The 27802-nt window shown below is 36.6% G+C and overlaps 2 protein-coding genes across 7 annotated transcripts in view; one reads left to right on the top strand and one right to left on the bottom strand.

The window, feature by feature from the left end:
* The window catches only part of ip6k1 (inositol hexakisphosphate kinase 1), a 37961-nt gene extending 24960 nt beyond the window's left edge, over window positions 1-13001 (bottom strand). For 2 of the 5 annotated variants that reach the window (XM_052590446.1, XM_052590447.1), the window contains exon 1: window positions 12140-13001. The gene's annotated coding sequence lies outside the window, so the exon portion shown is untranslated. Of the gene's footprint in view, window positions 1-2935; window positions 3129-6140; window positions 6340-11981; window positions 12063-12139 lie in introns of those variants that run through there. The other 3 variants (XM_052590449.1, XM_052590450.1, XM_052590448.1) reach the window with 3 other exon arrangements.
* Window positions 13002-14783: 1782 nt separating this feature from the next.
* ccdc66 (coiled-coil domain containing 66) lies at window positions 14784-26901 on the top strand. Of its 2 annotated transcripts, none has more exons than XM_052589120.1 (12): window positions 14784-14852; window positions 15296-15354; window positions 16321-16361; window positions 16507-16801; window positions 18700-18817; window positions 21031-21137; window positions 21582-21682; window positions 22684-22794; window positions 22888-23019; window positions 25635-25852; window positions 26194-26278; window positions 26362-26901. In XM_052589120.1, the coding sequence occupies exons 1-12, from the start codon at window positions 14836-14838 to the stop codon at window positions 26551-26553; spliced, it is 1476 nt and encodes a 491-aa protein (XP_052445080.1). In that variant the 5' UTR covers window positions 14784-14835; the 3' UTR covers window positions 26554-26901. The 2 variants fall into 2 exon arrangements, with proteins under 2 accessions (XP_052445080.1, XP_052445081.1); XM_052589121.1 differs by having other exon boundaries at window positions 14787-14852; window positions 18703-18817.
* Window positions 26902-27802: the final 901 nt, after the last annotated feature.

Genomic DNA, 27802 nt, shown 5'->3' with positions numbered 1-27802 from the left:
GCAAAGCCCTCCAACTGCACTTCACCATGTTCAGTTATAAAGACAGTTATATAGCCTTTTCCCTTTAAATACTCAGCATATGAAAACCAAACTCAGTTAGTATTTATTTCAGAACAACTAGGGGACTTTGAAGGCTGGCTCATCTGCCAGAAGTTGTTTGGAAAGAGACTCACAAACCACATTAATCTGCTCTAAAGACTTTCCGCCGTGCCTGAATGGAGACTGTCCCCACAGTAAATAAGATTTGTAGGGCTCGCCTGCTTACATCACTCGTCTCTGTATCAGTACACATGCATCAGCTTTAGCGGCTATTTAAGGGCTCATCTTCACTCAACTGAGCATTCGTTTACTCAGCATTCTGCTTTATAAGCCAAAACCTTGTATTTAAGGGCTGTGAACCAATTATTAAACATGTAAAAAAAATTCCAATGATATTAAAGCACATCAAAGACAAATTATGCCCTAATCTGAAGACTATTTGACCTTGATTAAATAATTTTTCCAGTCTGATCAGGTGAGTTACAATTAGATTTTAGGAAAACAGGAAAGAACAGCAATATCTGTAAACATTACAAACTGACATATTGACTAACATATTTTCATAGGAATGATTTGTTTGTAAACAAACGCAAAGCCATTCTGAACCTAGATGAATGTTTTATGTCCTTACGTATTACAACACAGCCGAGACTATTCACTAAACAGCAGCTGTGCCACTTTTGCACATGCTATCTCACAGCAAAAATATCATTCACCAAAGACCCACACTTCAGTCTGTGCAGGCGCTACACATGCAAACAAACAACACCATCACTGGGCGCAATTCAATCGCATCTGAACGATAACTATTAGGGCTGCACGATATTGGAAAAAAAATGACATTGCGATATTTTTTTTTCTGCGATATATATTGCGATATGAAATCTAATCAAAATTTTTCTTACAAAACAAAAATGGGGTGACCACACTTACATTATCTTTTAAATGATTTAAACATCGACACCATCGTGTCAATTGATTACTCACGCTTTCCCCCCCTCTCTGTCTCTCTCTCTCTCTCTCTCGCTCTCTCTCTCACGCTCTCTCTCTCTCTGCCCTGTTAAACTGACAGGATTTAAAAACACATGCAAATGATAAAGTTTCACTCTATGATGGTTAAGCTGTGCAATTAATCCACGAATCACATTCGTCAAGGGCTGGGGAGCAGCTGGCCTGTACAGTTAATGAATAACGGATCAACTACGACAGCCTACATCGCACATCCTGCGATGTGACTATCGTGGATTCGTACATCGCGATATCGATGCTTAAACGACACATTGTGCAGCCCTAATAACTATAAAGATAACTATATTAGTGTCCACAGCAGCGGACGATATAGACGACACGATACTGTTTATATTCGTAATCTTTAAAGTTATTGTCTTTGGTGTGAACAGGCCTTAAACGCATACATACATTTGTTTACAAGACTTTTGAGAACTGTATGCGGTAGACTAGAGTTTTTGCTATAAAATGATGTGGAAATCATCCTGTTCACAGAAAACAACATATTGATTTAACTTTTGTAAAACATGATTTGTGTTAGAAAGGCCGTCTGTGAGACAATGGCCATTAATATTTAGTGATTCACAACTTGCAATGGGCCCAAAAGTGAGGAAAGTGAATGTTAGAAGATTAAAATAATGTTTTTATTTTATTTATATAATGTAATTAAACATACATAATAAAGTTTAGAGTCACATTATTGTCCACACTGGACTAAACACAGACTTTGACAGCACCACACCTTTGTGCTATTGCTATAAAGAGATCCTATTCAACTCTTGAAATAAGTAAACCATACCTGGTATTTCTGAACTGAAAAAAATACAAATAAAAGCCCCATCATCAGTAGTCAGGGATGGAGCTTATTTTATAATATTAATGTTGAATATCAGCCTAATGTAATAGCTACTTATGTTGGTACAGCACTCTACAGATTGAAAAAAACAACAGCAAGATCTGCTTATTTTCTCCAAATGACCTTAGTGTCATAAGAAATTAGATACGGTTTTGCACCATTCAATAAAGATAGTTTATATGTGCACTTTATGATTAAGCAGAATCCACATAGATAACCAAACTCACCTGTTTTTGATATACACTGAGAGACCAAAAATAATTTCATTTGTCTTCTTTTCATTTATAATATTTGCATTTCTCTCACACAATTCCACCAATCTATCTGTACAACACTGGTGCATACAGAATCAACTCCACTCTCCAGTAAAGACAGTAGCTCAATATCATATCATAAGGACTGCAATTAGCATATGAGTTTTACGATTATCTGTATCTGTATTTACACAACCCTGAGGCACTCCAGGATAAGTAACAATTGGAGTTAAAAATGTCTGATTAAACACATCACATTCTTCTTCTAAAATAACACAAGCCTCATTTCCTGCATCTTGATGAATCTTGCTGCTTTGTTTATGGAGGTTATATGGACATTTACAGGTTTGTTTGTTTTCTTTATTTTACAAAAGCACCACAGTTTGTTATCAGAAAAAAATAGCAACTCAAAGCATCAATGCAATGCACCTTGGAAATTGAATACCCATTGGATAGTTCATTTTGTAGTTTACTATAAGAATGGATATAATTTACATGTAGCACATCAATGCAATGTGTTATGCTGTGCATCCACTGATATCAATAGGAATAATGCATACAGTGCTGTAAACACACAGACAGCGAAACTCAAGCGATGCAGATGACTGAAAACATATCTTATTCCCAGCCTCTAACTCAATCACTAGCAAGTAAAATTATAATTTATTAGCAAGTGGCTAAGGACTAACGATATTATTTAGTTGCCCAGCATAATTTAATCGCAAATGGGAATGATTTACTTTCACTGTAGATGGCTGTCAATACAGTTTCTACTTACTGAATATTGGATCAGATCCAGCAGAAAAGCAGAGGAGACAGTCGTGTCCATTTAAGATCAGAATTCACTTTCTGCATCTTTCTGCATGCGTGAATGTGTGTTGATAGATCTAGACGCGTTGCAACAGGTTATTTCAGTCAGACAGATATCAGCTCTTATTCCAAAACACAGAGCAGCAGCATCAGTGTCTGGACCGAAAAAGACGTCTCAAGGACAGATCTATTTTGACCTGTTAGTGGGAGTGGTTCAGGCTGAGGAAGCTCGATGGGGAGGAGACTGAGACAGAGAGAAAGTGTGAGACAGACACAAGCAGAAACAGGTGACCTCGCTAAGCCTCTTTGAATGGACACCTGAGTGTTTGCAGGCAGACTACAGCCTCACACTGACTGCTGGCTGCAGGCCATGATAGGGTTAATTTTAGCTCACATCATGCTTGGATTACAAGGACAAAGTATGTATCAGGGGTGCCATCAAAGGCTGGAGAGATTATCATTGAGGAGGTAAATACCTAAAGGGTATGAGGGATCAGAACCAGAGCATGTGAGCGAGCGGTGAGACGCTCTGCTACACTTTCTGCTTAATGGATGTGCGCTCTACTCAGTCGCTCTAACTGCCCAAACAAGCGCTCTGTTAATATTCTGCTCACACTCGCTGTAAACCAATTCCCGTTCAGTTACCGCTCCGACATAACATTTTTCTAGTAGGCCTTATTGTTTACAGTTTGTACCGAAATTCTTGCATAATTGTCTAAAATTATGCATGCTGATAAATAGTAATTATCAAGTTTTAAAACAAAATTCTTACATTCTTCTTAATTTTATTAATTAAAATTAATCTAACCTTAGCAAACATACCTAAAATTCAAAAACTGAAAAAGTGTATTTTATTTTCATTCACTTTATTTCCGTGAAAAAAGTTGCCATTAAAACACAAACGCACACACACACAAGATGAAATGTGAGTAGAGCTTTACAAAATACACCTAGATTATAAAGCCTGTGAAAAGCACACACAAGATGCACTTAAGAGCGCTTGGATTATGAACTGGGTTGAGCAATTTAACACGCACCAAAATAAACTAATAAATTGCACTTAGTTTTTTTTTCTACTTCAAATTGTCATTTTGGTTATCTAAATATTACATCACAAATATTACATCCCTGATTTGTACCCTTTTCTTCATGGTGTTATGTTAGTTCATTAGATATGGCCGAATAAGGAGGACTACGAGCACTATAGGTGCTTTCACACATACAGTCTTCTCCAGAAAATTACTGGTAAATATGGAGATCATGTGTAAACACAATAAGGGCATCTGAAAAAAATTGGCAAATCAATAAAACGCTTTTAGTGAACAGTATACATTTTGTATTCATTTCCAGTTATTTACTGAGTTTGCTATGCCTAGATACACAAGATAACTAACTTTGCAGTTAAAATGACTTCAGACTTCAGTTATTTTTACACAGAGATTTGTAGGTCTATTAGTAAAGTTTTTGGTTCCATTCTAGAGATACCTGAATCTCAATATGTATCTAGGAGTTAATTGTTAAAATGTACACATTTTCAGTGGTCAAAAAACAAATGTGGATCACTTTGCATTGGGTTGATTCTTTTTCTTTCTTTTAAATAAGAATGTCTGAAGAATAAGTCATGTTGAAACTATAGAAATGTATCTATTTTCTCTCCATGAAATCACTTGCATAGAACAGACCTGTCTAAGTGCCAAAAATTTTATTTTCCAAAAGTTTGCATGCCTGTAACTCAAGAAGATTTAAAGATTACTAAGAAACTTTTCTTGAAACATGAAACAAGATTACCCATTTACTCAGGGTAAAGAATTACCAATGTTAATTATTTCATGTGTGAGAGACCTTAAAGTCATCTATTATGCCCCATTTTACAAGTATCTGATGTCCCCAGAGTGTGTATGTTAAGTTTTTGCTCTAAATACCCCACAGATAATTTTTTATAGCTTGTAAAAACTTTTAGGGTAGAAGGGAAAATGCACTGTTTTTGTGTGTGCCCCTTTAAATGCAAATGAGCTGATGCTCCCGGCCCCCTTTCAGAAGAGGGCGGAGCTTCAAAAGCTCAAGCTCCATCATAACGAATAAACATTTCAGTAATACTACAAGCCAGTTCTCTTAACAGAAAACATACTCAGTTTAAAAGTCAGTCATCTGATTGTACTGTGATTTGTAAATTACAGAGACGTGGAGCACAGCACGATAAAAATAAAATGACAACTGGTCTCATTGTACCTTAGCTGCTATCACAAACTTCCCATAAAAGTTCCATGTGTGATTATGAGCTTGAGGTTTGGCAAAAAATTTAAATCTCAATTTTTTTCAAACCGATTTTTAACTAGTCAACTTCACAACTACACATGGTACAAGTTTGTCTTATTAATATTATATATTCAGAAATAATACGAGGATGCTTGAAAAAAATCTCAAAAGTGAAGGTTCAAATTCAAAATGACTCGACGGATAACACAAGTAGACTAATATTAACAATGAGTGTTCTTTAAAAACAACAGCAGCTTTCAGTCTGTCATCATTATGCAAACATGAAATATCAGACATAGTAGTTACAGATTTTTTATTCGATTGTACTACTTTTCTGTAGGTTTTTCTATAAACGTGGATGTAAGCATCTTACTGTTACGCTCGTATCTCATATATCATCATTTAATGCATGTAACGGCAGTCTAAAAGCACTGCGCTCAGGTTAAAAGATGGACTCTCCCATCTTCTTGCATGTTTTTCCTGTTCCACTGCCTGTGTCGCATCTTTGTCAAAACAAAAGCACATTCTGTGTGAATAGCACATAGCAATATATTCTACTCACGTTCTTTGAATGAGCGCATCACACGTCAGAAGTTAATCACATGCGCCGACATGTAGTTGGATCATTGTTTTCTTTTTCACCGACATAAGTCTAATGTTTGGTAATATTTCTATTTCAAATCGCCATTACTCAATTTCTAAAAAGTTAAATTTTAATAAAATTTGAATTAATTGATAAAATCTGAAAAATTGCCCAGCCCTAACTCCCACATTCCTATTTTCAATCATTCTTGATGCACGTGAAGGCTGCATCAGTATAAACATGCAGATACAATGACAGCTTTAGCAATTAGCCTTGCAAGAGTGCCAAAAAGCTCTTTATGAAAGGCAATTTGGAAAACTTACTTGACACTTACTTTGTCTGGAGCTGACATTCGTGTACGAATTGGTATTGTTCCCTAAACTTTTTTTCTTCCAGGAAATTTCCTTGAAAATTATATTTAACCACAGTGTCCCCAGCAGCACAGATGGAGGGAGTCTTTGGAGACTCCGATGTTCATTGGTGCATCCCAAAACACAACACTTTTAATGCCTCTTTAGCGCCTACATTGTCTCCAGCAGCTATCGTTACAGCAAAAAAAAACAAAGTGGCGACAGCTGCTTCTCACTCAGGTCTGTGCTTAGAGAGCAGAGAGCGTCACAAATGGGCAGGACTTTTTTCTAAACAGGAAGAATCTGAAACCTCTCGTTTGGAGAGACTGTTTATAATTTATTGGTATTATTAAAAAAATGAGCGGGTGGATTTTTACCATTATAGGCTGTGTTCTGTGTTTAAACACCTTATAAAAGTGATTTTTGCATAACAGGTCCCCTTTAAATGTTTAAAAGTTTGATTTACTGTCAGTGATTCTGCCAAATATGCCTCTTAATAGTGGATATTACTTGACCTATGACTTTGCTTCAGGTTAAAACATAATTCAGATGAGCCAAATCTTGATCTGTTTCAAACATGTAGTTAGGATAATTCAGAAGCTGTTAAACTAAACAAAAATTCGTTCTTCCAAACATCCCCAATGTAATGACCTCAGCACCAGTCATCCTGTGGGAGCCCCTTTAGTACGAGCGCCTGCAGACACATTGTCCAGATGGCTCTCGAAACGAGCTATAACACACAATTAAGCAGAGAGAATGCTTCTCTCAAATATATGAATCCTGCTCCATCTGATTATTTGATTTCAGGGGCACATCAGATTAAAACAGATATTCAAACATCATGGAAAATATGACACCGTATAATGCGATGGCTTCAGACCTGTATTCACGGGTCAGGCCAGAGGTTGTGAAGCTGTTAAAGTGATACTCATCCACAAACATAATTTATTCACCACTCATGTGCATCAAACCTGTATGACTTTCTTCTGTGGAACATAAGAGATGTATGTAGGAACCATCGGAGCTTTTATGTTCCACAGAAAAAAGAAAGTCATACAGGTTTGAAGCAAATGAGTGTGTGTAAATGATGACAGAATGACTATTTATTTAATGAATATTAAACAGAAACACTACATATTATGGTATTTGAAGCATTCTCCAGTAGCATAAAACAACGCTGCATCTGCAGATCTCTGTATATTTGCTCAAACGTGGTACCTGAGATGACTAGGTGTGGTGCACAAGGAACACTGCTGTTTCAGCAAATAAATGGCTCTAAAAACTCAAAGAGAGAGAGTTTCCATTAAAGTCATCAACAACACTCTTCGTTAACATTGGATCTGGTGCCAGGACTCACCATTATGCATAGGCACAAGCACAGGGATATTGCAAGCCCCCCCAACAACAGAAAAACTTTTATAAAATTGTATTTAAAGGATACACTAGTGTATGCATACAGTGTGAGTTAAATAATTTTGTCATCAATGGAATGTGAACCTTTTGAATTCAACAAAAAACACAAATAAGATAAACAGTGCTGACAAACAGGAGAAACAATGTGCTCAATGAGACAGTCAGAAGGCATTACAATCTACATATCGGCATCATTTACCATGGTTTTGCTGTAGGAACACTAACTGCATCATGGTATTGTGGCACAAATGTGGGTATTTGTGTCGAATTTTATTATATTATTATTGTAGACATGAAATAAATATATTAAAGGAGTAATTGAATATAATTACAGTATTTCTTTGTGATTAACTATAGCATGTGTGGATTTAGCCATTATTTAGCATTTAGCATATATACGAAATGTTTTAGACCACTTATACAAATACCTAAAAACCATATAGTTATATTTTTACCATGGTACTGAGGTGTGCTATATGTGTGGTTTTAATTGTGTTTTTAAATGTATGCTACTATGGAAGGCCGATTGTGGCAGGGGGGGGGGGGGGGGGGCGTAGTTTAGCGAACCCTGCAGCGGGGGAGAGCGTCAGGAGACAAGTGAGTGAATGGGTTAAGCGCAAATGATGAACACCTGTCTCTTGTTGCAGTAATTGGCGTGGAGAAAGAATAAAACACCAGAAGAAACAGGAGCGGGGGAGAGAGAGAAGGACTACTGGCTGCTAACCGTGGACTGGATTTATGTTGATTGTTTTGTCTTTTGTTGGTGCATGTTTTGCCCACTTTTTATTAGAAAATGTATAAATAAACAGTCAGTAGTCACAGCCGAACCTGCCGTCTTCCTTCATACATAACAAATGTTGTTAGAGCGATGATTAATTAAAAAATATAATAATAAATTAAATTTCACCATATAAAAATAAGGTTACTACAATTTTTAAAGATTTTACTCATTTTGAAAATAAACTAAAATTTACATCTGCATCCTACCTCAAGCTACTACTACTATCAAATGTGCATTTCTAAGAGGAAAAAAGTTATATTATTATAAATATAATAAGGCAACACAACCCTGTTTATTTATTTGAAACAATATCACATGCAGAAACTAAGAAATTATTATTTTTATTTAAATATTTATTTTGTTAAGGTAAGTTAATGATCTGATTTCTATAACTTTCTCTTTGGAGAAATAAATTTGGCCTTAAACTTGAATGAAATAAAAACTAGACATTTATTGTGATAATTGTGGATATTGACTGATTAGAATACACACACACACACACACACACACACACACACACACAAAACATTCATCAGAATATACTTTAAGTTCTGAAACTCAACGTGAGGATAAAAGAATAATCACAGAATGATAATTTTTAAAGTTCTTTTTAAGAACCTATAGGTTATTTATTCTTTAAATTCAAATGTAAATTTAACTGTTTACAATTTGGTTAAATGTAGTAAAAGGTGATGACTTTACATTTTAAAATAATTTAATGCACTGCAATAACACATTAATAAAATGCTTTTTATTTCACAAAGTATAAAGTAAACAAGATTTTTCCAAGTATATTTATATTTAAATCGAACTTTTTGGTTTCGATCTTTTTATTACATGCACATAAGGATGAGGATAAATAACTTTGACTTTCTAAACTTGGTTTCTTGGTTTTAAGGCCAGTTCACACTGTACCGACAGACGGCAAAAGACACGTTCACTGTGGCACTTGTTTCTTTTGCCCGTGAACATGTTGAATCACTGTTTGTGGGGTGTTGGAGTGTCTGAGACGTGACTGTGCTCAGTCAGCTGTCGGTGTTGCTCTCCATGTGTCAGTGTGCTGTGAACTGGCCTTTACATCTGACCCGCCCCTTCCTCAACATAAGCCAACACATGCTGTTGACTGCCATTTTTCACTGAACTTCCAAAATAACATCATGATGTATGCTGTTACTGTGATAAAATTACTCATACTGTGAGAAGAAATTCAGTCACACTGCCAGTCCTCACCAACAACACACATCCGGACCTCACATCCATGTGCTCCACAAGCCTTACATTTGCTATGCAAAGAGCTGATGCAAACTTACCAGAACCAAAACAGCATAATTTTAAATATAGGTTATTGATCCTCTTCAGCTCAAGAAGCATTGAGCATGCTGGTGGAAATCATCTAAATCTGTGAGAGACTTACAGCTCCACTGACCACTCTGTAAATAAACTATCTCAGCCAATCAAAACAATTGATAATGAGCAACAGAATGCAGCTATTTATTCAACTAAACACGTCTAAGTGCTTGAAATCAACTGAAAGACATTACAGGATGAGCTCAATGAATAAAACTCCTCTGAGAGGAACTAACGATTGAACATCTCAGTTTACAGGTGATGGCCATGTCATGACATGAAGGGTTAGAGTTTTACACTCCTTGTATATCAGATGTCTAGATATTTGACTGATTGGCTCGTAAGGGATCAATAATGCAGGACCAAGGATCGTTTTATTCCAGAAACCAGCTTGTTTCATTGCTTTTAATTTTTTTATCTGACTTTGTCAGGGTTAGCAGCAGCTGTGGACATCCTACATTCACTACAAACTGACTGTGAAGAGCATCAAAGGTTTCTATTTACAATGTGTTTTGCAGCGCTGAGCACTGTAGCCAATCACAGATATGTTTGTTGAGCATGTGAATGCATAGCACTTGCATATCATTGCTCTTTTGTTGATTTTGATTGTTCCTTTGCCCCCTTTGGATAAAAGCGTCTACTAAATGACTAAATATAAATGTAATGGCCAATCAGAGGTGTGTAACTCAGAATCCCCAGATCTCATTCTGCACTCTCGATTCATTGTGCAGTATAGACCGATTTTTTACACAGTCAGTGAGCTTGTTCTGCATCTGAATTTAACTGATATCAGCTTCTTTGCTCACTTTTTGTATATAACCCACTCATTTAAATAAATGTTTTATTTCCATGCTAAGTAGGATGTGCTGCGAGATGAAGTGGATCAACTTGACAATCGCCATGCTGGATTTTGGCGTACGCTTGTACGGTGGCTCTGAATGGTCAAAACAGCTCTCAAAATGCTTGCTTGTGGATGCGAAAAACGCTGAAAATCAAACCCGATCTGAATATTTATTATAACGTAACTGACACAACATGAGCTCAGATTTAGGCCTATTTTTCCAAAAATGTGTCCAAAATTCTCATCCAAAAATTTTGTTTGAGTTTTTTTGTTTTGTTTTTTGCATCTGTAGCAAGCATGTGATAGGAAAGGATGATGAATGCGAAGAAAACATTAAAAAAACGCATATTAAAATTTCGGACGTAGTGTGCAAAGACAATAAGTGTAACAGACACTTGTTCTGCTAGCTGTAAAGTGTTATTCTATTAATTTTATTTGAGATTTTTCAGACAATGTTTACATAATTGAACAATAACTGAGGGCTACAATGATGGTTTAATGTATTTACCTTGTACAGTCTATGGTATTTACTTATAATTATTAATTGCAATACAATAATATTAGCTATCGTACCAAACCGTGGGATCCGTCTGAAATTTAGGTAACGTTACAGAGACAACACCATGTTAAACTATTTCATCTTATTTATTATTTGAAGGCCATGTTCCACTAAAGTTGTGTTTTTGTAATGTTAAAATGTTTAAATGAAGGAGGTAATGTTCAAGTATCATTATTCTTTTTTTATTTTTTAAACCATGGTAATGGCTTAGGCATCAAGTATCCTTTATTTTGGTGGTATCATTACCCAACTAGATTAGTGGTCTCCTTACATCCCTAGCTCAGATTTACACTGCTATCTTTTAGCAACATGTATATTTGTGTCCAATTAATCAAGGGACGTTTTTACGTAATGTTTTCATAAAACGTGACTGTCCAGGATGAACATTGTTTCAGTTAAAACAACAATGCGTGGGTTTCTTTCTTCTCAGATTTAGCCAACATCAGCATCCTTCACCTGTAAAAGCCCAGTCTGAAGCAAAATAAATGCTCCATCAGACATTCAGTCTCAAACAAATGTCCTCTGAAAGACTGTAAAACAAAAAATTTAAATAAACACAAAATAAAACATCTCCAAGGTAATGCCCTCAAAATCGCTACCATTAATCCATGAACAAAGAAGCAAATTCCATCTCATGTGTAACAATATTAACACAGATAAACATAAACACAAAACACTGACGCACATATAAACACATAACTACGCAAATGATGAAGTCACGTTTCTACTCCAATGTGAGACTTATATAATGGTCCAGTGCTCATCCATTATCAAGCGAGTCAAATATTACTGACACAATCTGATGGTATATGATCACAGGAAATAACAATGTCCAAAAATAAACTCAAACCCAGCACGTTATTATACAAGTGACCTTCACTTACCAAAATTATGTTATAACACCATCATACATGTGCTGATCAGTCATTACATCACTAAATAACCCATTTATCCACTCAAAAATCAACAACAGCTAACGTTACTATTAAACATTTCAAACGGAAACTTATAGGAAATGAGGTCATTATGTTTATGTACATACCTTATATAAATTCCTCCTCAAGTAAAGCCTTCTTATTTAGATGCCTCTTCCTTCTTTCACCACGATTTGATATATTTCGTTATTAATAAATGAGTAGATGAATAAGTCAATGTTTTGATGTGAAATCCTCCTGATGTCCTTCGTGTTAGCTCGCAGGCTAATGTCTTCTGATGTGATCAACTGAACAGATTTAATATGATTTTACTGCACTATCCACAGACCATCTGTACTTCAATACAGTAACTTAAACCTGATAATAATGTTAAGATTTCAATTTACTATTTGATTCTTTTATCAGCTAAATCTCTTTTACACACGTCTAGTATGTGGATGCTAAGGCTGATGCTAACCCACACAAACAGTTCTCACAAACCTGCTTTAAAAATATCACCAGGTTTAAAAAATACATATAACGTTATATTAAACATAAGGAGCTGAGCACACATGTTATGGATTATTTAGTTGATAAATTTAAATGCTAAATAAATCGCCAGATCTATTTCTCGTTCGTGCAGCTGAATGGCTAATCCTGAGAAAATAAAGCTTTTAATCTAGCAACTAAAATAATAAAAAAATATCGATTTGCTCCTTTATCTTAGTCTTTTAGTTTATCAAACCCTGCTGTATCTGTCACTAACAGAGAATTTCCATGATATTTGAGGGACTCCTTCTCAACTAACCCTGTCTTTCTTCTATTATTTTCTTTCCGTAATAACAAAGCTGATCAAATAAAGGTGCGATCTCGTTTTATAAATACTAACTAATTAATCTGTTCGACTAGCTAGTGCGTTAATCCGCATTTAAAGCCTTTTTCTAGCTAAAGCACACACTGACTGCAGGCGCCTGAGAGATAGATATACTGTAATAGTACAACAAACTGTCAGACTGTGAGCATCACACACTGCCATCTACTGACTGAGCCTCAGAGAAATACACATGCACATATACAGACAGAAACACACAGGACACATAGAAATACATTACTGACAGTCAGAAATATATGTAGAAGTAAAACAATGTACTGTTTCTCTAACACAAAACTGAATAAAATACATATATACCTAAATATTAGTCTAATTAAGGTCCTAATATGCACAGTGTTCTTCTTTTTGTGTTTTAATTATGTGTCTTGGTGTTTTTGGGTTCATGAGGTCAGCACTCAAATCAAAATATATAATCTCAATTACATACTGTAATATGGTTTTTGATTTTCTTGAATTTCAATTTATGTAGTTCTGAATCTGTTCTGCAAGGCATTAATTGGGGTATTTTTGCTCATATTATATTTTAGCAGATTTCTTTTTCATATTATTTTTTAGAGGGACTTATTAAAACTTTAGTTTTGAAATTATTCTAATTAACATCTGTCATGCTGTGATGTTTTCAGGTTTATATGTTTTATATAATTGTACACTGTAAACATTATTGTGTTTTACAACCAAAAAACAACAATAACAAAATCTACTTAAAAAAACATGTGTGTGTGTACATATATATATATATATGAATTCAATATATTACTTACAGTTTCTTTGTAATTATTTGAATTTACTAATAATTTCCGAGTTTTGAAGAAAAAATGTTTCAAAGTTAATTCAAAGGAAATTTCTAAATTGTTTCAAAGTAAACTCTATACCTTAGTTTTCACTATACTTACCAAAACATCTGCATCTTAGCTGTGTACAAACAAAAACTAATGCAAATGCAACATTCAATCAGAAAATAAATCTCTAATTTAATTAAATAAAACAATAAAGAAACATTTTGCAATAAAATGCATATTCAACTTCCTCTTTCAACTATTTGAGTGTATTCACTGATATTACCTTCTTTCCCTCACATCTACACAGGTATTATAGATTCAAAAATTAGAATTTGACTGCTTAATACCAGTAATGAAGACGTTTTAAGCATTTTCCCAGTTCACCTCTCTCTCTCTCTCTCTCTCTCTCTCTCTCTCTATCTGTCTCTCAATTTTCAATTTCAATTTAGGTGTGCTTTATTGGCATGACAAAAACTGTACATTTGTATTGCCAAAGCAGTTGCAGCTGGGCTGCTTACAAATAGTGCACATATGTATTTACAGAAAGAAAAAGAATAATAGTAATAATACAATATATAAAAAGTATTAACCATGTAGTGCAAAGTGAAATTGTGTATGTGAATTTATAAGTTAGAAATAAAATAAAATAGAATATGGTATTAGATTTACAGAGGCAAAATATACATCTAAGTAATACAATACAGTAATATGGCATAACATAATCTACATTGGAAACATCAGGTCAGGGCAGTTTGACATGACAGGCAGACACATACTGAGCAGCAAACACACAGCAGTTATTGTGTTCTCCTAACAGATACGGCAGTTTCTCCTGGTTCGGAAGAGTTTTAGATGTCTGATGGATCTGCTGTATTTTATCATAGAACTGTCTCTCTCTCTCTCTCTCTCTCTCTCTCTCTATATATATATATATATATATATATATATATATATATTTATATTTATTTATTTTTTTTACAGCTGAAAACAATATAACACTCTACCACAGGAGGCGCTAAAGCGCGTCTCGCTGTTTACTGCAGTGCTGCTGAGCCGTAGAGGAAGAGACTCCGCCTCTCAACCAATCAGAGGAGCGCTTACTGGTCGCGAGCAGCAACAGAACGCACAGGCGTCAAAACAATGCGGGCTTAAAATGATGAAGAATCTGGGGTGAGTTATATTACTGTATTGGGTTTTTAACCCAGTATGCTGCTTTCTTCACGTTTTTCAGAAATTTTGTCACATTGAAGTTTAGTGGTTCTTTAACGCGGATGATTAAAGGATGCAGTCTTTTGTTATGTACGTAGATTAATCTGAAACATTTACGCTGAGCTGTTTATTTTAGACTGACCTTTGCAGTAAGATACAGTGCGATATATAGTCAAGTCAAGTCACCTTATTTATATACCGCTTCTAACAATACAGGTTGTGTCAAAGCAGCTTTAAAGTATCAAATAGGAAAACAGTGTGTCAACAATGCAAAAAAGTATATAGGCACTATATTGGCACATTCTTCTTAAACCCGTAGCAATGCATGATTTAATTAATCATTTAATTGATCAAGAGTGTCAGTGTAACAGTACTCTTCTCATGTGTGTTGATTTGTTTTGCAGTGATGGCTTGTTGTTTGAGCTGGAGAATGGCAAGCCCAGGCTTGTGTTGGCTCAATATGGTAAGGACTTGAACTTCACTGAAGGTCATTCATGTCATTTTTGATGTATGCACACTTCAGAGTCTCAGTGAAAGCAGCTTGGCGATGAGGGCATTTTGTGCCTACTGTTTGTGTTTCACGAACACTGCATATTCACTATTACTCATAAATGACCCTGGAGCACAAAATGAGGGTCAATGTTTTTGAAATTGATCAAATAAATAAGATTTCGATTGATGCATGGTTTGTTAGGATGAGACAATATTTGACTGAGATACAACTATTTGAATATCTGGAACCTGAGGGTGCAAAAAAATCTAAATATTGAGAAAATCGCCATAAGATTTGTCCAAATGAAGTTCTTAGCAATGCATAAAACCACATTGACATTATTTTTGAAAGGATTTTACAGCATTTTAAACAAGTGCCTTAAACTTTCATAGTACTGTAGCTTTGTTGGTGGGTTTCTTGTAGCATCTTGGAGACCACAGTTCCTCTGGATTAGTCTGTCTCAATTTGTTCTGTTTCTTCTTGTCACTCCAGACAGACTGATAATGATGAGATCAGATCTCTGTGTGGAGCACTGGCTATTGTCTGACTCATTGTGTATACATAAATCACACTGTATTATTACAATTAATGGCAAAAGGAATGTTTGGAAATGTAAACTGATATGTCCTACTGACATACTAAAGCAACATATAGAAATAACTGGCTTAAAAACTTTTTTTTTTTTTTTGGTGAGAATACCAATTGCTTAAGACTTTTGCACAGTACTGTATTTATGGTAGGAAATGTACAAAACATCTTCAAGGAACATGATATCCTAATGATTTTTTTTACATAAAAGAAAAATGTGTAATTTTGACTTATATGTATTGTTGACTATTGCTACAAATATACCTGTGCTACTGATGACTGCGTTTGTGCTCCAGGGTAACACATGACATGACATAGACATACAACTATGTATCTCATCTTATACAGGTGCTGAATCAAAGTCTTCTAATAAGAAGGGCTCTTGTCAGGTAAGTAAACACCTGTGCAGCCTTTTTGTGTTTAAAGTCTCTGTAAATGTGTTAAATTTAACGTGCAAATTCTAGAAGTTATCAAACATGTATCCTGTTTTGAACTGTGTGTTACATGTGTGTGCTCTGTATTTTTTGTGCTTAGATTCCTCCAAGGAATAAAACACACAAAATCATCAACTCCAAACAATGTCCTCCTCAACCAGACAAAGCCGAAAAGGTAAAAAGAAGCAAAAACACACCATTAGTCAGTTGTGTTGGGCAGAAGAGCACGGGCGGACCCAAGAGCAGGTCCAGCGAGGTGGTGAAAGCGCAGTCGGACAGCACAGCCACTGGACAGCAGAAGAAGGAGAGCATGGTGTGTCTGACACAGGAGCAGTTCCAGCAGATACTGAGCACCATCAGCAGCTCATCCGCTGCAAACACACACTCTCACACAGGTGAGTCATTACAGGACCTGGGGGCTGGTTCATAAAACTAGTTTACCAAATAAGCCAAGCTTGTCTCAGACTCATTGTCTCTTGATTTGGTTTCATAAAGCAAATTTACCATAGCTCAAGTTCAGTCACTTGTTTGTGTTTGTGGACACTGATGCTAGGAAACTAACCTGGTCCAGAGCAGGCTAACTGTCAGGCTAAACTGAGCTTCCATACACTGACCAATAGGAACACATTGATATTTTCTACAACCACTGACACTCTCACATACTATTATTTTACTTTATTATCTGTACAAAAATAGAAGTATACAGATAGTGCAACTTAAATAAAATAAAATATAGGCCTAGGCTACAACAGACTTTATTTAATGTATTGTGTCCAAATTGAATAATCTTTTTTTAAGATACATGAAAACATTTTAACATGCTGCTACATGCTCATTCGGTTGATCAGCAGTTTCTTGCCATGCAGATTTTATCCTGGGTTTTATGACAGCTGTATTTATAGTAGAACATTAAAACATTACAGTATAAAAATTATCTTTAAAAACACCAAATTAAAAGGTAAAATAACTGAATTAAAAATAAAAACGGACAACAATGAAACTGAAAAGAGAAACACACATTTAACTCATCTGAGCCTATAATTAATTAGCTTACCTCTGATTTACAGTTACTGCTATCATACAAATACACTTATATGTAGGATTAAAATTCTACATGTGTCACATTTAATGTCCAACAACAAATATTTCACGAAAACACTGACACCTGACTTCAAAATGTTGAAAAATATATTTTTGTATGATTTTTGGAGATGAAGAATATAACTGTGAGATGTCTGTTATTCACTGAGGAAAAAACAACGTCTCAAATGCATTAAACAGCATAAATATATGCACTTGCCATGGTTTATCGATTGATCCATGACCGACATTAAGGGCTGTGTGAGAACCAGCAGGCACATTAAATTAAATACACAGCAAATTATCCTGACTCACTCAACCTGGATCAAATTAGTGAGATTGCATGAACTTAATTTGTTGTTTATGATACCGCTTTAGTCCTCATTGATTTGTTAGGTTATTTCAAGTTGGGTTTTTTAAACAGCCCTCTGGTGTTTCATGATCAATGTACAGTTAACCATAAAAGGGCAAACCCATAAAGAGACATCAGAAAGTTAATTTACTGCTTTTCTCCTTATTGGGACTAAAATAATACAATTTCATTATTTATTTATTTTTTTCTCACAACTTGACTCTTATTTTAATGTTTGTATCCCCCAGGATACGTCGCTCCTTTGGGGGTATAAATTCACTGAAAACAGCACACTTGTTCACCAGTACTTGTTACAACATGGTTGTAATTCCTAAATGTTTTGGAAAACCGACCTAAGGTTGGTCTCTTTCTAAAGAAGACACATAGCGGATTATTGCTGAAGTGAAAGCGTTTTAAAATAAGAAATTATAAAATGTTTTAACAGTTTAAGTTCACAGTAAAGATAATGTAGTATACTCTGTATATTTTATAAAATATGTTGCAGTCTAAAATTGCTATCAAATCAAAGACATAAGTCTAACCAATTTATGTTCCAAATTTGAAGTTGAAAAATGTTTTAGTTCCTGTGAGATTTTGTTTGGGCACTATTTTTCATGCCGTTTCCGGTCACAATATCTCTTCTATTACAAAACAGTTACTAAATATGGCTACTTCACTGTCAGACCTTTCCAACGATATCTGTTTTGTCAAGATTACAAAAAGATTGGATTTTCTAAAATGCAAGCCACAAAAACATTTCACTGCTTCTCAAATGTTTTTATCCCCCAGGATAAGTTGCCCCTTTTAGGGTTAAAATTACTTTACCATAGCATTCTGAAGGACAAGCTTGTTTCTTGTTAGCAGAAGCTGTGGCCAGCTCAGAGGAAAACTGTCCTGGAACTACAGGAACTGGTGAAGAGTCGATCCTGGACAAACATAATGACAGACACAGAGCATCACATGAAAAGGCAGAAAGACAGTAAGAAAACTGACTTGATTTAAGATCAGCTACAGTGTATCACAAGAGGCGAATCTTATAACATGAGCTTAGTTGTCATGATAACAATGCTAGAATGAAATGAACCTTATCAAATAACAAATCACTTCAAGGCATTTGAAATTGTAATGAATGGAGTGATTCGTTTTTTGATGAATTTAGAAGTCCCACACCCAAAGAGCACCGATTAATGGGCTTTATACACCAGCAGCATTTTTTTTGCATATTTATCCAATTCTTTTTTTTTTATTAAATATGAGCAGTGACATGAAATATGGCATGCTTTTGATATGTTTTGTGAGATTCACCAAGTGAGTTACTTGATAAATACCCAGCTAACAAGAATATATGTACTAAGAACATTTCACTTACATTCCCATGAAGTTATGAAAACGATATTCCTGAATGTTGTTTGAATGTTCAAAGCATTGTTTTATTAACCTTTTTAAAGAATTGATTCTTGTTCTTGGTTTTGCGAAAAATTCCATTTGATCCTTTTGAAAGACATCATGGGAAAGTTTTTGAATGCTTTCTATCCATCTGAAACTAATTAATTAAAGGAACACTCCACCGTTTTTTGAAATAGGGCTTATTCACATTATTTCCTACATTTAGATAGGTGGGCAAATGCATTTTTGTGTCAGTGCATGCATTGTTTTAGTTTGACTGGGTCGGCGTTAGCTTAGCTTAGCACAATGAATGGAATCCTTTGTTGCCAGCTAGCATGGCCGGAGTAAAAGTGATCGAAAAATAAAAAAAAAACACCTAATTACTTCTTGTGGCCTGCGTATTCACAACGAGTACAAATAGCGATCCAGATTAACACTAGGCGATTTCCTAGGCAGATATTGACTTCGGACTATATTATGGGGAAGCACAGGCGAAGCACTGCTACTTCGGCGCAGAGAATCACGCAACACATGAAAACATCAACTCTATGTGAATACAGGTATAATATGGGTCGATCTATACATGCGTCATGATTAAAATAATCACTTACTCTGTGGACAGCTGTCCATTTGGTCCATTCGGCGTGGGGCGTTTTTTCCAGTTCACTTTGTCACACCGGAAAAAAAAATCGAGTACTGCAGAATGGATCAGCGCCGTGAAATCCTCTGTAGATGTGACACAACTTCGGGCACGCTCATCTTGATCTGACGTGTTGAGCCTGGTCATCAATGGCAAAAACATGTCCCACTCTCTACAGCACAGACACTCTATTTCCGTCGGCATAGATTGGCATATTCCCCCACATTCACACCACCAGTTCATGTTGGCTCTCATCCTCACGTCCTTAGGCTGTTGAGCGATCTCAACCTCCTCCTCCTGTCGTTCTATTTCCAAAGCACGCAGCTCGTCTTCTGTAAACTCTGGTTCAAATAGGTATGGTTCTGGTTCTTGACTGTCTGAAAAGTCACCCTCTTCGTCTCTCTCAAAATCAGCCATGTTCATCGCCATTCGTGTACTGTAAGGAAAATAGCCAGGCAGCTACTATTCACGCCGGTGTGTTGACGGAAGTCGTGGGATTTCATGTGTTGCGTGATTCTCTGCGCCGAAGTAGCAGTACTTCGCCTAAGCAGCATTGCTTCGCCTGTGCTTCCCCATAATATAGTCCCAAGTCAATATCTGCCTAGGAAATCGCCTAGTGTTAATCTGGATCGCTATTTGTACTCGTTGTGAATACGCAGGCCACAAGAAGTAATTAGGTGGGGTTTTTTTTGTTTTTTTGATCACTTTTACTCAGGCCATGCTAGCTGGCAACAAAGGATTCCATTCATTGTGCTAAGCTAAGCTAACACCGACCCAGTCAAACTAAAACAATGCATGCACTGACACAAAAATGCATTTGCCCACCTATCTAAATGTAGGAAATAATGTGAATAAGCCCTATTTCAAAAAACGGTGGAGTGTTCCTTTAATGTTTAAAAATAATTAGATGAATTTCCAACTAAAAAGTTTCTGAAAAATGTTGAACAGTATGTAAATAATATTTTTGTTTTACATACAAACATTTTGAGCACATTTTATAATGACCAGAAAACTTTGAGCAAACATTCTTTTAACATTTCTGAAATAATTAGTTAATAAATGTGAAAGAACCTTGCCAGAATATTACCTGTTGTTGCTGGGTCGTTCTTAATAACCATTATGAAGTGTGTCATGTGTGCTTGTGTCTCTCTTGTGTTTCGAATCAGGCCTCTGTCAGATGAGCAGCACTCAGGATTTTTCAGCACATTTGGAGAAAGGGAACGAGAGCGAGACAAACTGGAAGCCAGAAGAGCTCAGTGGAGGAGAGAGCTGGGTACTGCTGTGTTGTGCAATCAGACAAACCTTTGTGATGACTACATAGCAAGTTTAAGGGATAGTCTGTCCAAAAATGTGAATTCTGTCATTTACACACTTCTGCGTTTCACAAAAGAAGATATAGCCATTGATGTCCATAGGTAAAAAGAAGAAAAAAGAAATCATAATGGAAACCAAAGGGGACCAAGAACTGTTTGGTTATCAACTTTCTTCAAATGTTGAAAGTAATTCATACAGAAACATGATTTGTTTTAAAGGTCCACCCTTAAACCTAACCATCAGTGGGTCTAAGTAAATCATGTGAAATCTTATGAATGAGGTACACATTTGTGTGAATTAGTGAGCAATTCACTGAAATAGTTTCATGAAATAGTTAAGAACTGCAACGAGAGTATGTTGAATTAGCTATGGTGAAATAATAAATTTGCTTGCTGCTTTCCAGATGAGCAGATGGCTCTGAAGAGGCAGCAGAAAGCCGGTCTCAAAGATATGAAAGCTCACAGTGAATCTTATGAAGCCAGGCTGAAAGACCAGCCTGACACAGTGAGTAGATATTATGTACTTTGCTCTTCATAAATCATATTGCCGTTTTCTGTGTATTGATGTGTCATGGTCAATGTTTGACACATTATAAGCTGCTACATTTTCAGTTAAATATAACGCAAAATAATCACTGATCTATAATATAAAAATCTAAAGATTTAACCGAGACACTCAAGCCAGTTCAGTGTTATTTTTTTGTTTTTAGTCAGATTTACTTTGGCTAAAATAGCAACTTTTTGTAATTTTTATTTTAACAATACACATGTACATAAAAAATTTTCATGTAACAGAGAAATCTAATTTTAATCAAAATATAACATCTTAGATGACAAGAATGTATTTATTTAGAGCAAATATTAAAGGAAAATAAGTGTTAATGTTAAACAAATTCAGTTTCTTCAAACAGCGATAAATGTGATCTTGGTCCACACAAAACCAGTCATAAGGGTACATTTTATGATACGATATTTGGTTGAGAGACAACTTGAGAAACTGAAGTCTGAGGGTGCGAAAAAAAAAAAGAAAATCTAAATATTGAGAAAATGAGGTCCTTAGTAATGCATATTACTAGCAAAAATAGCTTTATGAAACGAAATGTCCTAATGATTTTTGGCATAAAAGAAAAATTGATAAGTTTAACCTATAAAATGTATTGCTGGCTTTTGCTACAAATAAACCTGTGCTACTACTGTGCACTGGTTTTCTGCTCCAGGCTCACAAATGTGACCACACCTTATTGAAGAATAGAAGAATAATTACACTGTGACACAGTGACATGATGATTATGGCGTCAAACAGCATGTGGGGCTGAATATAAACTGATGCTTTTAGCAGACGCTTTTATCCAAAGCGACTAACATTGAGGCTAACATTTTTTACTTATCATGTGTTCCCTGGGAATCAAACCCACAACCTTTTGCGCTTCTAACGCAATGCTCTACCACTGAGCCACAGGAATGTAAGGTAGAATGTTTGAGCTGTTGGTGTGTGTGTTGGTGCAGGACGGGCCGAGCTCACGGAGGGCTGCTGGAGCAGAGAGCTCAAACTACAGAGCTCCAGCCCAGACTCAGAGAGAGCTCCCTGCTGCCAGCCGCTCTGTCTTCATAGTGGGGGTGAGTTCATCACAGACTCAGACTAATGCCCCTGGTCTGCTCTGCAGTCCATCCAGTGATATACTGATGTTTGACTGCATCTGTGGTGTGCAGGAAGCGGCTCCTGTGGAGGACTTGTTCAGTGCTCAGAGACAGGAGCAGCAGAGACGCTGGCTACAGGAACTGGACAAGCAGAGAGAAGAGGACAAACTACGCCGACAGCACGACAAAGAGATCAACAGCCAGGTGAACTCCTCACACCGTGATCAAGTCATGTCAAGCTTAACTTCTGATGCATCAAATTCAGCTCCTGTTTTGTCTAGTGTTGGCATCTGTTGTGTGAAACAGCTTCATCAGGGCAGTCCTAAAAACATGGCTCCTCTTATTTTATTACAATTTTTTAACAATTGGCAGATTCTGCAAAGTGTATGTAAACTTTAAGCCTCAAATGTATTAAAACCAAACTAAACCATTTATTTTGTTGTACTCTAATGCATTTGTCATGATTGTTTTACCTTTAAATAGTCTGAAATCTCGGTTACACTTTATTTTACACTGTACCTTTAAGTACTGAGTAGTATTTATTAATTATATGGTAATGGGTTAAGATAGGGGTTCGGTTTTGGCTTAGTTGTGTATAGGTATGCATAATTTATTGTTATTACTATAGTAAATATGTAACATCTGTAACAGGACACCATAAAATAAAGTGTTACCATCTCATTAAAAAAAGCAATACCAGATATTTCTTTATATATTTATAGATTAAAACAATAGTAAAAAATAAACATAATTACAAATAGGTTTAAAACATATTTACACAATAAAAACAGAGCAGTGTCACAGAGCCATTAAGTGCAAAAAGCCATTTTAAATAAATAGGTTTTAAGTTTGGCTTTAAACAGAGGCCGGTCAGTGATGGAACGTAACTCAATGGGCAACAAGTTCCAGAGTTTAGGACCGGCCACTGCAAAAGAACGATCGCCCCACTGTTTGAACCGGGACCGGGGCACCTTCAGCAGATGTTGCCCAGCAGAACGTAGAGCTCTGCTGGGTTTGTGAGGGGTCAGAATCTCACACAAATAGGAAGGTGCAAGGCCCGTGAGTTTATTAAAAACAAACATTAAGATTTTAAAATTAATTCTAAACTGGACAGGGAACCAGTGCAGGGAGTACAGGACAGGTGTTATGTGCTCGTGTTTACGACTGTTAGTTAGCAGTCGGGCAGCAGCGTTTTGCACAAGCTGCAAACGGTGAAGTCCAGTTTGGTAACCTCCCACATAGAGCGCATTGCAGTAGTCTATGCGGGAGCTAATAAAAGCATGGATGGCTTTCTCCAGGTCAGCACGACTTAAAAACGGTTTGACCTTTGAAAGGAGGCGAAGCTGAAAAAAGCTTGCCCTAACCACCGAATCTATTTGTTCATCAAATTTTAGACTGCTGTCTAGTTTTACCCCCAGATTTTTGACAACATGGTTAAGATGGGGGGCCAAAGCAAAAGGACCAGGAGCTGAAACACTGGGCAGGTTGGATGTGCCGGACACAATACATTCAGTTTTATCCTCATTCAAACAGAGGAAATCCTGGGACAGCCACAATCTGATGTCCTCTAAGCATCTGTTGATGGACTGAAGACTATTAGGACAAGCAGGGACAACCGGAAGGTAAACCTGTAGGTCGTCTGCGTACGGATGAAAAGACATTTTGTGCTTTGAAATAACTGCACCTAACGGCAACATATACAAGGAAAATAAAACAGGGCCCAAAATGGAACCTTGTGGCACACCAGAGGTCAAGGGAGCGGAGGAGGAGGAGAGGTCACCAATCCTAACAGAAAAAGTCCTCTCTGTTAAATACGACCTAAACCACTGCAGCACAGGTCCCTGAAGCCCAACCTGTTGTTCCAGACGTGTCAGGAGGACTGAGTGGTCCACGGTGTCAAATGCTGCAGTAAGGTCCAGCATTATGAGCAGCACTGGCTTTTTCTCATCAAGGGACAAGAGAATGTCATTTTGTACTTTGAGAAGAGCGGACTCAGTGCTGTGTCGTGTCCTAAAGCCAGACTGAAACTTTTCAAAAATCTGATTGTTCTCCAGAAAAGACTGTAACTATAAGAAAACAATCTTTTCCAAAACCTTGGATAGAAAAGGTAAATGGGACACAGGTCTAAAATTTGACATAACGGTAGGATCAAGGTTGGGTTTTTTTTAGCAGAGGCCTGACCACTGCGTGCTTGAATACAGTTGGTACAGAACCTGAACTCAGGCAACTGTTTATAAATGAGAGGAGGCATGGGCCCACTGTGTTAAAAACCTGTTTAAGCATTTTAGATGGGATAATGTCCAGAGGACAGTTTGTCGGTCTCAGCCCCTGGACCACATCAGAGAGGAGAGGGAGTGACACTGGCTCAAACACATTAAACACAGAACGGACAGGAGAAGAGCACAAGTCAAAAGTGTTAGACATGTTCTTAATACTCTGTTTAACAGAGGCTACTTTATCAACAAAATAATGGAGGAAATCATTACAGGTTGACTTTGAGGCCTGCTGTAGAGCATTACTAGATGGATTTATAACAGACTGAATTGTGTTGAATACCGCTCTAGGACGGTTAGAGCTGGTGGAAATGACATTAGACAGATACTGACAGATACAGATACTGACAGAGGGACTAATCCTTCATAAACATTCACATCTTTGCATGCACCACTCTCTCTTCATACGGTTTCACTTTGCTGTATTGGTCTTTAATTTTCTTCTATGGGGTCCACCGCAGGACAGACCACAGCAAGTCAGCAGATTGTTTAGTGCGATACGATCTCCTGTCAGTGCTCTTTGTCACCTCTCATTGTCCTCTACAGGGCGAGGACATGGAGCGCTGGGCCCTTCATTTTGACTCTCTCCATCAGCCCTCAGCTGTGGTCCCCGAGCGAGGGGTCCCTGACCCCAGCAGCTGTCTGTCTCACCGCTCCGTCTCCGGAGCTCTGTCCACGGCGTGGGACGGCTCGAGTGCGTTTGGAGGGGACAGTCTGGGGAGGGCCAGCGTGGACACCACTCAGGGAAACCAACAGAGATCCAGGTGTGTTAGCTCACAACAAACCCTGAGGTGGCAGAACAGATCCATCAGACCATAAAAAACATTCATTACCATGCTCATAACAGTAAACAACGGAAAATGCTATGCTAAAAACTTGCAACTATTCTGGCAACTACAGCTGGGATTTTTTAAATGTAAATTTCTTGTTTAAATTTCAGTAATTTAATACAGAATGGATGTTAATTTATAATGATAATGTACCTATATAAAAATCTTGGCCTAAAGACTTTAGAAATTAGACTTTTTTTAAATAATTAAATCAATTTAAATATTCTAAGTCTGGCTTGTTCAGGGGATTTACGCTTTTGTGATTCCTTGTTCAGTTACCTTCGCACAATGACAGCCTTGCTGGACCCTGCTCAGATCGAGGAGCGAGAACGCAGGAAACTCAAACAGCTGGAGCACCAGGTGAGATTCAACCCTCGACTAAACCCTCAGATCACTGCTGCACACTTACATTCCTGAGCTCTGTGACTCTGTGTTATGTGTAGCGGGCCATTGAGGCTCAGGTAGAGGAGCGCAGGCGGCAGAAAGAGAAAGAGGAGACCATACGACGGTCGCAGGAACAAGCCGAGGAGAGGAGGCTTGAAAGAGAGCGAGAACAGCTCCAGCAGCAGTATATGAAGGACAGCGAGAGACAGAGACACAGAGAGGTAAAACACACACGCTCTACACAGACATAATTACAGTCTTTTTCATATTAGTGCTGCCAAACGATTCATCACATCCAAAAACAACATTTGAGTAACGTTCAGCAAAATGAACGAATCTTTTTTCGAGTAATTTCGTTCATTTTGTTCATTTTAGCAAAATGTAATTAAAATGTTACGTGTTACTTCCCCATCACATCTAGTACTTATGCAGACGTTGATCACACTACAAACAATACAAAACTAAAATGCTATAAGATCCAGAAAAGATTATTTCATTCTTTACCTGAGTCTTCAGTCTGTGATTAACTCACCTCATCTCTTGTCTGAAAAGTCATTCCTTAATCACGTGACAGCCCCATACGCTAAACCAATGCAGTCTGAGCCGGAAAGAGTATTGATTAGTTCATAGTTCGTGTCTATCGGCTTTTTGACTAGTTCCTTAATCACGTGACAGACCCATGCGCTAAACCAATGCAGTCTGAGCCAGAAAGAGAATTGATTAGTTCATCTCATGAGTCTTTCAGGTCGAGTCGTTCCTTAATCACGTGACAGACCCATACGCTGTTTCTGACATTCCTGCCACTGTGTTTTTGTTACCGTTTCTTCAGGATCTGTGGTGTGTTATTATTTTATAAATAAATAAAACGCTGTTATAAATATAATAAAGTAATCCAAGCCAAAGTATTTATAGCCTAGTCTGTTCATTTTTAATCCAATTTTGAGTTTGCTGGTATAATAATTTGCTTTTCCTAGGCAAACTTGACATTTTGGTCTAATGTATGTACAAGAAGATTGCTCAAAAAGGACATAATGATCTAAATTAAAAGCAAATAACATTTTGAATCCTTAACAAGTAACACTACAGTTCTATGGTCTAATCTAATCTGAAGGGTGAACTCAAAAGACATAAATCATACAACAAGGTCATTTTTGAAGATTAGAATCCACTGTAAAAAAAAAAAAAAAAAAAAAAAAAATCTCAAAGTTATTCATCAAAGTGATTTCGCCATCATATGGACAACATTTAAAGCATAAGCAATAATTATAATAAAAAAATAATAAAAAGTACTAGAGCTGTAATCGGGCCTTTAAAGTTAGGACCCGAGCCCGACAAGTACATTTTGATTGACAGCTTTTTAAAAGCCCGAATCCGTTTACAGGCCTAGCTCTTTTGCCTTTTGAGTCATTTATCAAGTTTTAACATAACTAAATTAGACTAAATTAGACGTAGACTAAATTAACTTTAGTTAAAAAACTACTTTTTAAATTAAGATTGGTA

This window comes from Carassius gibelio, chromosome B22 (genome assembly GCF_023724105.1).
Source record: "Carassius gibelio isolate Cgi1373 ecotype wild population from Czech Republic chromosome B22, carGib1.2-hapl.c, whole genome shotgun sequence".
NCBI lineage: Eukaryota > Metazoa > Chordata > Actinopteri > Cypriniformes > Cyprinidae > Carassius > Carassius gibelio.
Note: the sequence above shows the minus strand (reverse complement) of the source record. Positions and strands in the feature narration are given on the sequence as shown.

What these genes read in the sequence shown, in the direction of transcription:
- ccdc66 (XM_052589120.1), top strand. An exon ending in GCTCTGTCTTCATAGTGGGG is followed by an intron (nt 22,795 to 22,887) that starts GTGAGTTCATCA and finishes TGTGGTGTGCAG; the next exon opens with GAAGCGGCTCCTGTGGAGGA. An exon ending in ACAAAGAGATCAACAGCCAG is followed by an intron (nt 23,020 to 25,634) that starts GTGAACTCCTCA and finishes TGTCCTCTACAG; the next exon opens with GGCGAGGACATGGAGCGCTG.